General features: G+C 55.3%; 1 protein-coding gene across 8 annotated transcripts in view; it reads left to right on the top strand.

The window, feature by feature from the left end:
- Positions 1-10,214, top strand: part of CFAP65 (cilia and flagella associated protein 65) — a 41,661-nt gene extending 31,447 nt beyond the window's left edge. For 5 of the 8 annotated variants that reach the window (XM_061385309.1, XM_061385336.1, XM_061385293.1 and 2 more), the window contains 13 exons: positions 221-287; positions 435-545; positions 2,676-2,867; positions 2,972-3,130; positions 4,401-4,544; positions 4,987-5,100; positions 5,279-5,386; positions 6,976-7,020; positions 7,257-7,459; positions 7,933-8,058; positions 8,584-9,081; positions 9,762-9,899; positions 10,013-10,214. In XM_061385309.1, coding sequence (XP_061241293.1) covers positions 221-287; positions 435-545; positions 2,676-2,867; positions 2,972-3,130; positions 4,401-4,544; positions 4,987-5,100; positions 5,279-5,386; positions 6,976-7,020; positions 7,257-7,459; positions 7,933-8,058; positions 8,584-9,081; positions 9,762-9,899; positions 10,013-10,145 — 2,038 coding nt within the window. In that variant the 3' untranslated portion in view covers positions 10,146-10,214. Of the gene's footprint in view, positions 1-220; positions 288-434; positions 546-2,675; positions 2,868-2,971; positions 3,131-4,400; positions 4,545-4,986; positions 5,101-5,278; positions 5,387-6,975; positions 7,021-7,256; positions 7,460-7,932; positions 8,059-8,583; positions 9,082-9,761; positions 9,900-10,012 lie in introns of those variants that run through there. The other 3 variants (XM_061385328.1, XM_061385355.1, XM_061385345.1) reach the window with 3 other exon arrangements.
- The last annotated feature ends 2,657 nt before the right edge of the window (positions 10,215-12,871 follow it).

Here is a 12,871-nt window from a genome sequence, read left to right as displayed (position 1 = left end):
CTGACCTTACACTGTGTGACTCCAGGGTACCCTGAGTGGCCACCACCCTGAGAAGGTGTTGCCTTTCCACCTGCAGGGGAGGTTTAATTTTCCTCTTGCCTCATCCCAGCTCAGGGACTTCCGCATAGCCAGCCCAAAGCCACAAGCGTGCCATGACCCTTCATTCTTCTACCCACACCAAGGTTCAGTAAGTCATCCTGGACTGTCTCCTCCCTTCCAGCCATCTGTTCATCGGCACTGATCGCCTCCCGGTGCTCTTCAAGGTGTCCCATGGCCGGGAGATCCTGGTGAGGTCCTGCCCTTGTCCTGTCCTGGAAAGCCTAGAGAGCGGCACAGGGAGTGCCGTTCCCCAGGGAACTGGGGTCCACATCTCTCCACTGGGTACTTCAGTTCCTCCCAGGGAAGGATGCTACTCATGGGCTTTCTATTTCCAGCTCAATTTCATAGGTGTGACGGTGAAGCTGGAGCAGAAGTATGTGCACTTCACCTCCACCAGCCATCAGTTCATCCCTGTCCCCATTGGCGACACATTGCCCCCAAGGCAGGTCAGTGGTCTGCGTTGTCCTGGTCACCAGGATGCTTAAGTGTTGTTCTCTGTGTGTCTGCATCAGCCCATGACAGGATGACAAGGCCCCTGTCCTCACTCAAAGAGGTGGGGTTGAACCTCAAGATTGGGCAACTGGGAGAGACCCAAGGCAAGAGGCTTCAGCTTCTAGGCACTGGTGCTAAGCCCTTTGCCAGGCCCCATTCCCGTGCAAAAGCAGGGGGTTCCTTCCTCTAACACAGGGCTTTTCAAACTTGACCATGCACCATGGTATATTTTGGAAAACGCAGTTCATACATACACATCTAACTGAAACAAAAGTATTACAAATCAGTACGTACACCACTACATGCTGAGTGCTCTGATGTTTCCTTTTTTATTCTGTTCTACTTTTTAAATGCTGGACATGACCTGATAAACTGGTTTCAGTACACCTGCTTATTGACGGTCACGTCTTAAAAATCACTGCTCCAAAAACGGCATCTTTCCGGAGGCTGAAATGCTAGAAAGTGAATCCTCATGAAGCTACAGAATTGTCTTTATTAATTGGAGGGAACCAGGGTCCTTCGTTCTGAAAATGTACGCTGGAAATCTCCCAGAGGGAGATACAGAATTTTTCCAAACATTTCACAGTTCTGAAATTTCTAATCATTTAGAATCCCTTGTGTTTCTGGGCAGGGGCCTCCAGCCACTCAGCCTGGAGCAAATTAAAAGGGCTTCCTAGACCCGATAGAGGTTCTCATGGTCCCAGGCTCTGCTCACTTCCTTATACAACCCCTCTACCCACTGGCTTCCCAGAAGCCTCACCCAGAAGCCCAGACCCTTAAAAAGACAAGCAAAGACTCATATGCTTCCTGGAGAGCTTTCCAGAGAGACCAGACCACTCCGCTGTGACACTGAACACAGTGGAAAATGGACAAAGGAGAAGACCAACTTGTACCTCCAACCAAGCCACAACTGCAGTCAAGCATCTCCTTTCATTCATAAGATGATAACAGATGGTGGCCGGAACCTGTAAGAAGGCAGCAAAAACAGAGTGAATGAACAGATTTAATCTACATTTTGAAGACAGAATCACTGGGACTTGCTGAGGATTAGATCTGGAAAGTAAGAGAAGGGGATGGAGGAAAATGTATTGGATTCCTACTTTGAACTCCTGGGAATATGTAGGTGCCATTTGCTGAAGTGAGATACACTAGGGGGAGGAATAGGTTGTAAAGAGTTTGGTCTTGGCCAAATGTAAGATGCCTATGAAACAACAAGGAGGAGTCATCAAATAGAAGATACCAGGTCTGAATCTCAGACAGCAGTCCATACAGGAAAAAAAAGCACATTCAGAAGTGGGTGCTGAGAAAGATGAGGGGGTTGAACCTAATCCAGATAAACTCTTTATTCTCACTGTCTTTCTCTCATCTCTAACATGGAGTCTTGGACCAGAAGACCTCTGGTTTCAGGCAGGACATTCTGTGACTCCCCAACTTCAGGGTTAGTCTTGGGGGACCTCATACCTTCCTTCTGCTCCCTTTTCTGCCTTTAAGCACAACTGCCTCTAATGGCAGAGGTGGAAAGTGGCAGCCTCCCAGGTAATTAGAATGAGCGCCTAGAAAACCATGAAGGGTCCAGATGGTGAGTGCATGGACGTTTCCCTAAATTCCAGCAGTATGGACACAGGCATTAGTGTCCCCTTACGCTGAGGGTCGGACGCAACTGAGCGACTTCACTTTCACTTTTCACTTTCATGCGTTGGAGAAGGAAATGGCAACCCACTCCAGTGTTCTTGCCTGGAGAATCCCAGGGACAGGGGAGCCTGGTGGGCTGCTGTCTATGGGGTCGCACAGAGTCGGACACGACTGAAGTGACTTAGCACCAGCACACTTGACTTAGGTACATTGAGAGCAAATAATATAAAGATTACATATTATACTAAAATGTTACAGGCTGAAAATACAGTTGTATACTTCTTGGGTGATCCAGCCAGAAGAGAAATCAGAAGTTTTTTAGGGGAACTCTGGGACTGTAAGGGTGACATCATGGGTATCAACCCACCCTCCCACAGTGAACACAGAATCCCAGGCTCCCTGCGTGGTGGCCTTGAGCAGGTGTGAAGATTCCTCAATTCCTCCCCCTGCAGATTTATGAGTTGTATAATGGTGGCTCGGTGCCCGTAACATATGAGATCCAGACCAACATCCTGTCGCAGGTTCAGGAAAAAAATTTTGATCACCCCATCTTCTGCTGCCTCAACCCCAAAGGGGAGATCCAGCCAGGCACAACTGCCCGGGTCTTCTGGATCTTCTCGCCTATTGAGGCTAAGACCTACACGGTGAGCAGAAGCCCCAGCTCACACAGGGCGGGGGTTTGGAGGTGGCCCCCTCCCAGCAGGCCTTGCTCTAACCAGGGCCTGCACCCCCCTTCCTAACCTCCCAGGTGGATGTGCCCATACACATCCTGGGATGGAACTCAGCCGTCATCCGCTTCCAGGGAGTGGGCTATGACCCCCACGTCCTGGGGGACGCGGCCCCATTCCACAACCTCTCCTTGTGGGACAACAACGCCATCCACTCAAGGCTGATGGTACCTGGACAGGTAAGGCAAAGGGAGCTGGGAAGGCCTGAGGCCTAGGGGGAGCTTGAGGGCCTGGGAGGCTAGCGCAGCGGACGAGGAGGCTGAAAAGGAAATGACAGAGTTGAAAAAGGAAAGGGATACGGAGGTGAAGTCTGGAACCAACCCTCCTCCATATTTAGGGTGTGGCACCGGTCCATGAGAGGCTCACCCTGCCACCTAGTGCTCACAGGTGTTCCTGCTCAAGGCGCTCCACCTGCTGTGGGGCCCCCATCCACCCTCACCTCGGGGCATTTGGGGGGCACTGGGAGGGGTAGAAAGAAGCCTATTCTAGGGCTGAGATATTATCTTCATACAGAACAGCCTCTCCCTTGGAACTAGATGGATTTTGCTGAAAGATACCTAGGGTCAGTAACACTACCTTTAGTTCACACACTTCTCACTGTTTCGAGGCCTGCCACATTCATCCATCCACCATCCATGTGTTTCCCCACTGACCCACATGCCCATTTACTCATCCCCGTATCCACCTATCCATCCATCCAACCATCCATGCACTCCTCCAGTCACTATCCACCAATACATCTGCCTGTCTACTCTTCCCCTTCCCCCCTATTTGGACTCTTACTGAAGGGTGAGTACCATGGAGGACACAGTTTTGGGGATACAGAAAAGTGCCAGACAGAGTCTCATCTCTGGAGGCACTCAGGGTCTAGACCAAGAAAATGCCCCTTCCATGGCCTCGCTCTTTGCAGACAGCCCTACCACACAATTTCTGCTCTGTGCCCGGTGAAGATGCCAACAGCTGACCGCCTAGTAGTCCACAGCTACCCTTCAGAGACTCAAATTATATTGGCCTTGCTCCTGCTTTTTCTAAGCAAATTCTGATTTCTGAGTCCTTTCAAGCCTGTTTTTAATGGTCAAAACCATAGGCTTTAGAGTGACACTGTCTGGGTTTATCCTAGAGATCTTTGGGAAATTATTTATACTCTCTGAACATCTGTAAAGTGGGGACAATAGTGGTGCCTGTATCCTTGGGCCCCTGAGAATTAAATGCCTGTCAGTTGCCGACAGTGGTACCTGGCCCATTGAAAGCACTGTGACTGGTACTGGTGGCTGCCGCTAAGTTGCTTCAGTCGTGTCCGACTCTGTTCAACCCCAGAGACTCCCCCGTCCCTGGGATTCTCCAGGCAGGAGTGCTGGAGTCGGGTGCCATTGCCTTCTCCGGTACTGGTGGCTAGGCTTAGTATTTCTTCACCTCCCAAAGTTGCTGTTGTGTTGTCTCCACCAACAGAATGTCTTCCTGTCCCAGTCACATATCTCCCTGGGAAACATTCCTGTGCAGAGCAAGTGCAGCCGCCTGCTGTTCCTTAACAACATCTCCAAGAACGAGACAATTGTCTTTGCCTGGCAGCTGAAGCCTCTAGACTTTGGGGAGGTGAGAGTTCCCTGTGTTTGCAGGAAACCAGAACCTTCAGAGGGCCTCTAGATTTATCCCATTCCACCCCATCCCATTCCACTCCATCCCATCCCACACTACTCCATCCCATCCCACCCCATTCCACTCCATCTCACTCCATCCCATCCCATCTCACTCCACTCCATCCCATCCACAGTCCTTTCTACTCCATCCCATTCAACCCTACTCCATCCCATCGCATCCCACTCTACTCCATCCCATTCCACTCCATCCCATCCCATCCCAGTCCATCTCATTCCACTCCATCCTACTCCATCCCATCCCCACTCCATGCCCTCACACCCCACTCCACCCCATCCCATCCCACTTCATCCCACCCCATCCCATCCTGTGCTATCCCATCTTGTCCCATCCCATCCTTGTGAAGCTCCAGAGAGACTCCTTCCCCAAATATAAACAGGTGTCTGTGAGTCCTATGAAAGGAAAGGTGGCTCCCGAGGAGACAGTCCCATTCATGGTGACCCTGAAGGCCTCAGTGCACGCCAGCTTCTATAGCATGGACCTGGTATGCAAGGTAGGACCACCCTCAGAGAGAAGCTGGGATGGCACACAGCTCCCATCTTGAGGGGGTGCAGTGGTTTGTGAGATCCCCAGATTTCCCCCAAGGCCCCTCTTCCAAGGGCCAACCACAGCACAGGCCCAAGCCAAGGCCCTCCAGACCTTGTCTTCTCTCTCCTTTTCCTGAGCCACAGGTATACCAGCAGGAACCCCTGAGGCAGTATCGTAAGGAACTGCAGGAGTGGAAAGACGAGAAGCTGCGGCAGGAAGTAGAGTTCACCATCACAGATAGGAAAGTGAAGGTGAGGAGGGCAGAGTGGGCTCTGAACACCACAGAGCCTTCTGATTAGCCTTGCCATAGGGGACAGAGGTGGTGATCCGAGGTGGTCCTAAAAGCTGACCAGCCTGACGTAAGAGATGAGATTTCTTTTATTAGACTAAGCATAGCCCCTCCCAAGAAACTGTGGATACAGAAAGCTGGCTGACCACTCCCTGCCTCATGTAGCCTGTATTTAATGAGTAGCTACTGGGTGGCCACTGGGGATCCAGGAGGAAACAGGCAGAGCTCACCTTCTGGTGGAAGGGAAGGTGGCGTAGTGTTTTCAGGTGGAGGCTCTGGAAACAAGTGTCTGGCTTAGTTTTCCAGCTTCGACGCATCTTAGCCAAGTTATTTAACCTCTTTAGTTCCCTCAACTATATAATGGGAGTCATATGACATCTGAGATTGGCTTCAAGGTAGTCTAGATGAGAAGATTGCCATAAACTGCTAATTGTTGAAGCTGGGTTGGAGGTAATGGAGAACTCTTTGTAGCATTCTCAGCACTTCTGTATACTTTTTAATAATACGTATTTTTATTTATTTATTGGGCTGCACCTGGTCTTAGTGCTAGCACATGAGATCTTTGATCTCCATTGTGGCACATGGGATATTTAGTTGTGGCATTTGGGGTTTAGTTCCCTGACCAGGTATTGAACCCGGGCCCTCTACATTGAGAGCATGAAGTCTTAGCCACTGGACCACCAGGAAAGTCCACTTGTGTATACCTTTGAAATTTTCCATATTAAGAAGTTTTAGAAAGGGAATTCCCTGGTGGACTCATGGTTAGGATTCTGGGCTTTCACTGCCATGGCCCAGGTTCAGTCTCTGGTTGGGAAAGTGAGATCCCACAAGCTGCGCAGGGTGGCCAAAAACAAACAAACAAAAAAGGTTAAAAAGAGAAGTTTTAAAACTTTTAAAACATAAATGATCCACTTTGTGGCATTGGTGGGAGGATTAAATGAGTTGATGCTTGTAGATTACCTACAACAGTGCCTGGTACCCAGAAAGCCTCCACTCAATATGGGCTAATGTTAGTATTTATGCAGGGGGGCTGGTAATAAATGAGTCAACGTGTCCGCCTTGCTTCCTCCTCCCTATGGTGGCACTCTTGCACCTTGATCACCCCTGTGTCCTCTACACTGAACCCCCAGGGAAGCACTGCTCCCCTCTGAGGCTCTGGCCCAGCTCTGAAGGCAAATCATGTTTTGAGGGCTTTGGGAGAAGGGATTTCTCCCATAGGAGAATTAAGGCTTAATATGGGAGGCTGTTTCCTCATCCCACTAAACCACAGCGTTCCTGGGCACCAGGGACAAGTGCTGTTGGAGCAGCCTGCACTGTTTGGTGGCATCTCCTTTCCTTCCCTTTAGCTAGGTAGCCAGATTTTCCTTGTCTGTAGGCAGCACTTCCCTGGAATGTTCTGGAAGAGGGTGTGGCTGGGAGTTGTGCAGGACCAAGAGGGCAGCAGGTGGTGGCGCTGACTTCAGGCCCTCTGTGGGTCAGCAGGAAGGGCAGGACGAGGGGAATCCCTCTAGGCCTCTTGCATCCTAAGCAAGGGTCTCTTTGCTTCCACAGAAAAGGGCATATTGTACAGCTTGTGAGCCTGCGAGAAAGTACAAGGTGAGGACGTAAGCCCAGGCCCATCTCCTTGGGATGTCTTGAAAGGATCCTTTCTTGGTCCCCAGAGATACCTCCACCCCCCAGTCCAGCCTCCTGGAAGGGAGGGATGAAAGTACTGATGGGTGGGGATGAAATGCCAGAGGTGTCGCCAAAGGCCTGGTTGGAGGACTAAGCACCCATCAGTGATGGGAGTGCAGTCCCCAGCCCCTGTCGTCCGTGCCTCCCCTTTTCCAAAGACGCTGCCTCCCATCAAGAACCAGCAGGATCTCAACCGGCCGACCAGCTGGAACCTCAGAATGGCAAAGGAGGAGACATTCTGGCCATGCCCCCAGCCGCCGTCGCCAGGCATGCTCTGCCTAGGCCTCACTGCCCGTGCCCATGCCACCGACTACTTCCTGGCCAACTACTTCTCTGACTTTCCCCGCCACTTCTTGCACTGGTGAACTCTCAGGGAGGGAGGGAGGGGTCTCCTTTCTCTGCTGTCTGCACCGCCCCTCCCCCACACACTCCAGAAAAGGGGCTACCCAGACCTAACCCTTGCTGAGGGCCTGGAGCATGTGTAGCCATCAGCGGGACTACTGGGGCCCTGCTGGCTCCGAGATGCCCCCACTACTGTCAGGCCCTTACAAGGAGGGGCAGAGAGCCAGAGCCCCCCTGGGGAACCCACCTAGGCCTCCCTGCCTCCCCTCCTCCCTTCTCTTTCCACCTTGGAGCGTCTCCAAGTCCTGTGCTGACTCTGAGAGTTGGACTTGATTCCCAAAATGCAGCAGCACTATGTTTGGGTTAAGACTAGAGGCTGCTGCAAGCTCACCTATGTCCTCATGACCGGGCAGCCACCATCACTGCTCATGCCCCTGACCCCAGCATGGGGGCTTGCCCAGGCCACTCAGAATGCTATGGCCTGCCCCCCAGGGAGCTGCCAAAGAGGTGCCCCAAGGTGGCGTCGGAGGCTGGTGAGGAAGAATCCCCTGACAAGTGGGCCTCTGTCTCCAAGCAGGAGAAGCAGCTTCTGATTGATTGCCTCTCCGCCATCATCAGGTGAGCAGCCTCCCCAAAACCCTCACCCCTCTGTCTCCCTCGTGAGTTCGGTCAACTCTGGGTCCACCCAAAGCCCCGCAAGTCGCAGCCCTTCTTTTCCCCAAAGATAGAACTTCTTCACAAGATCCTTCCACGGGTTGCTCCAGGCCCTTCTGGAGGGTGACCTGGCTGGAGGGATCCTCAGGGCTGGGTCCCAAGTTCTGCCTTGTTGCGGCTGGTAGATGGGATCTGGAGCGGGGCCACTGTTTTCCAGGGCTCCCACCCTCATCTGGGTACCTCTGACCTCCTGGCTCTTCCACTATCATATAATGATCACCTTTAAGAATCCGAGGGGGAGGGGGACCAGAGGTGCCTTTTTCTAAAGAAGGAACATCAGGAAGAGCAACTGATCAGCCCCCCACCAGCACCTGTTTGTGGCCACAGTAGTCAAGAACCACCCCTCGGGGAACCCTGAAACCAGAGTCCCCCGCAGGGGGCTGCAAGGCCTCTCAGTGAAGACCTCCTCCTCCTCCTCTGCCCACCCAGGGGCCTGCTGGAAGACAAGCTCTTCCATGAGGCTGTGGGACAAAACCTGGTGGAACAAATGCCTTACTTCTGCCAGTTCTGGAATGAGCAGTCGGCCAGGTTCGTGGCCCACAACAGCAGCCTGCACGAGGTGCCAGTCCCGTCTCAGTCCTCCAAGAGCTCGGAGTTCAGCAAAGAGAAGGAGGAGGAGGAGGAGGAGGACAAACGGAGGCTGGGGAGTAAGGAGCAGGAAGAAGAGGAGGAGAAGGAGGAGGAAGAAGAGGAGGAGCTGGAGGAGGAGGAAGAGGAGGAGGAGGAGACGGAAGAGGAGGAGGAGATGGGTGAGGAAGAGCTGCGAGAGCAGGAGGGGGAAGACAAGGGGGAGAAGTTGCCCTGGACAGAGGTGAAGCCCATGCTGCAGCCCACATCCCAGGAGTCCCTGAAATGGCAGTGGCAGCAGCAGATGAAGGCCTTACTGAAGGAGAGGCAAGAGCAGGATGAGAAGGAGGCCATCAGCCGGTGAGCAGCCAGGCCCAGGTGAAGGTTTGGAGAGGGGGCTGAGTGCAGAAGGGTCATAGGAGGCAGCGGTGTGGGCCGCTACCTGTGTCAGCTTCTCTTTCCAACTCCGGGTTCATTGACAGCGCTGCTGGAAGCTTAAGGCCTCAGGGGGCGCTATGTACAGAATGGCGATCTGAGCTTTAATTTTTCTTCTCCAAGAGCAGACTATTAACATTTACCATCACACCACTTCCAGCAGGATGATTATAGTCGTCAAAGCCACTTAAGTGATTTTCTAGAGCCAGGAGCAAAGTACCACCTCTTATTGCACTGCCGTTTCCCAGGGTTGCTCTGTGGCTTTCTGTCCACGGTGGGATTCCCTAGGAGCTCCTTCTGTGCGGTCTCATCGCTCAGTACCTTTCCCCAACCCTGGTCCTGGGATGGGAACCCGGATTGTCCGAGTTCGAATCCCTCTCCGGTACCAACAGCATGACATTTAGCACCTTGGTCTCTTTGAGTCATGGTTTGAACGTCTGTAAAATTGGAACAAGAATGTTTCGTAGTGTTGGGAGGGCGGGGAGTTAAGTGAGAATCCACCTAAAGCTCGGGGCAAACGGTACAGCACAGAGGAGGCCAGTGGAGAAGCCCAGCGCAAGTCGGTGGCGGCGCTGACCCCGGCGCTCCGGCTTCCCGCCGCGCAGGCTCCCGGCTTTCGCTATCCTGCAGGAGGCGCTGCTGGAGAACATGATCCAGAACATCCTGGTGGAGGCGAGCCGCGGGGAGGTGGTGCTCACCTCGCGACCACGCATCATCGCCCTGCCGCCGCTCAGCGTTCCCAGGTGGGGGCGCCGGGGCCAGCGGCCGCCGGAGGGCGCGAGGGGTAGCACGGGAGGGCAGGGGCGCCGGGAAACTTCTCTTCCACTTCCCCTACCTGGGGCTTTCTGTATTCCAGGATTCTGAGTCCCGAGTCGCTGCCAGCAGCGGCCCCGGGGCCGCAGCAAGTGGAGATGCCCGGCTCGTTTGAACCGCCCCGCACCGACTGTTTGCAGACGCAAGCGCCCACCTCCTCCGACTTGCATCTGTAGATTCCTCCCTGCCTTTTCTCCATCACCCCCCAGTAAAGCATCTAGCTCCCCCCCCCCGACACACACACACATCTGCCTTCACTTTATTTCCTCGTAAACGACAAGAACTCGCGCGCAGTCTGAGAGGCACAGACGGTGGAAGCGGCCAACGTGGACCGCACTGACTCGTTGGAGCTGGGAGGTTGAGTCTCTCCTCTCCACTAGGCAGCTGGGCGAGAGTTCTGCGGTTTGGCCAGTGGAGGGCGCTCCAGGTGGTTTCTGGCTGGCTTTTGCCCTAGTAGAGCCGGGTGGCCTGGTCTGCACAGCAGGTGGCCGCGGAGCAAAAGGGGCCATCTCTTCCCTTTCCCCGCCGCACCTACTCCGAGGTTCGGCCCTTCCACTGCTAGCTTTTACTCAGCATCTGCCGGGCTCCCGGGGCTCTGCGGAGGTTGAGAGGAAGGGAAATCGAGGCACGTCGAGGAAGGTCAAGAATTTGACGCTGGGACGGGGACGGAGCGCATCGCTAGGCCGCGGGCCACAGACCCTATTAAATATGAATCCGAATCCCCCAGGCCAGGGGATGCCCCAGTTTCCTTAGGACACCCAACCTCCCGCTCCCCCTAACCTCCGCCTGGTAGCCTCTGTCCTCGGCTCCTCCCCACCCCCTCCCCGAGGCAGGTGGGTGGAAAAGTGACATCTGGTGTTGTTCCAGAGGCGCCCAGGTCCCCGACACCCCCTCCACCCCCACCGCCAAGGCCTCGGAGGAGCTCCGGCCCCGAAGCCTGGGTGAGGGCGGGGAGAGGGGTGAGGGGGCGCTCCGCCTCCTCTGAGTCAATATTTGCCCCGAGCAAACGGGCGCCAGGACAGGTGTGAGAGTGTGTGTGTGTGTGTGTGTGTGTGTGCGCGCGCGCGCGCGTGTGTGTGTCTAGGGGCGGGGACTGAGTAGGCCGTATAAAGCGCGCTGAGCCGGGGCTCCCGCACAAGCTCCGCGGCGTGCGCTGGGGACCAAGCCAAGCAGGGCCCGGCCGGGTGGAGGGTGGCCAGGAAGGGAGGGGCGGACCAGGTGCGCACCTGCAGCGGCCGCCGACGTGTCAGCCGCAGATGCGCGCAGGTGAGGGCGGCTATCGGGCGCGGGACAGCACGGCGCTCGCAGAAGACCAGGACCAGGAGACCGCCGAGGGCCACAGCCAGGCCCCGGACCCGCCGCTCCCGCCCCGCGACGAGCCCCTCGCACAAACCGGACCTGAGCGTTTTGTTCGTTCGGCTCGCGTGAGGCAGGGGCGGCCTCTCAGCACCCGCCCGGGGGCCCGGGCCGATCGCCACGCAGGCACCTGTCGCCGCCGCCGCCATACGGGTCGGAGAGGCTGTGCGCCGCTCCCCAGGGACATCCGGCTCCCATCCGGCCCCGCCCGCCCTGCCCTGTCCGGCCCGCTGCTCAAGGGCTGCCCGCTTCGATTCCGGATAATGCGGGCCGGCAGAGCCAGCTCCACCGGGTGGCGTAGGGGGTCTGGGGGCCAGCTTAGGCGTTCTTCCGGAGGTGGAAACCCGGGTTTCTAGTCTGGCTCTGTCCCAGCGACTTCTGTGGTCTTGGGCAAGTCATTTCCCGGCTTCTCCTCGGATTTTCCCACTTGCACAAGGAGAGGGGGGTTAGTCTGGCCTCTCGTGTGGAGCCCACCAGCCCCCATGTTCTGGTTTCTGGGCTTTCAGCAATGATTTTGAGCCCCTTGACCTGGGCAGTTGGAGGCTCGCGAGGAGTTGGAGCAACAGCTATGAGGTGTGGAAAATCTGGGTTGAGGGAGCTAGGGTTACATTGGACCAAGTTCAGTTCCTCCTCATCTCTTTGGTGCTGACATTCTGAGGGTTCACTCCCTGTCATCTCCTTGGCCCGTCTTGCAGTCTCCCCACCTCCGAACAGATTGCTTGAGAAGGACAAACACAGGGTCTGGTAGCCCTTGCCTGCTGGGGGTCCCAGGCCCTGAAGCTGACCGCCTCTCCCAGACTTGATAATCACAAGGTCTCTTGTTTCAGTCAGCTGGGTGTGGGGTGGGTCTAAGTGGCCCTCAGATTAGGTGGGAGTTCGAGGGTCATTAGCTACAACCCAAACCTAGGACAGGCCGCCCCCTTTTCAGTGACTCAGAATGTTAAGATCTGACAGGAGGGAGAAAGGCGAAAATTGCGCTAGACCCCCGCCTCCTGCTTGGAGAACCTAGAACTCAGGCTTGGGGTCAGTTGAGTCCCTGTCCTTGATTCCTGGTGTCTCCCGTTCCATTCTCCCAGAACTGATATCAATGCTAAGTCAGCCCTAGAGAGAGGGGCTAGTTGTAGGTCAGGGGTGGAAGGAAGGTTCCTTGGACAACAGTAAGGAGCTCCCCAGTTTCTCCTAAGGGTGAGGAGACATCCTGAGGAGGGACCGCACCCCCACACATCTAGGCCGAGGAAGCCCCCAGGGGGATGGGAATGAGGGTCAGGAGTCGCTGGTCTCTTCCCATTCCAATTTGGAGGTTCCTGGGGGTGCTGGCTTTCCCCCTCTACCTCCCCTCCACTTCACTGCCACCCCTCACCCAACTACCCGCAGGTGCCACAGGCTCTGCTGAGTCTTGGCACAGAGAAAGGGAGGGGGAGGGGATGAGATGGTGCTGACAGATCCCAGGCAGGGCTGGGGAGAGGGCGGACTGCAGGCTGGGTCTACGTGCAGCAACCCTGGGGCAAGAGGGTGGGGGGAGACCCATGCATGGGTCCCGGGCTGG

The sequence above is a fragment of the Bos javanicus genome, chromosome 2, assembly GCF_032452875.1.
Source record: "Bos javanicus breed banteng chromosome 2, ARS-OSU_banteng_1.0, whole genome shotgun sequence".
Taxonomy (NCBI): Eukaryota; Metazoa; Chordata; class Mammalia; order Artiodactyla; family Bovidae; genus Bos; species Bos javanicus.
This window is presented reverse-complemented; position numbering and strand designations above follow the sequence as displayed.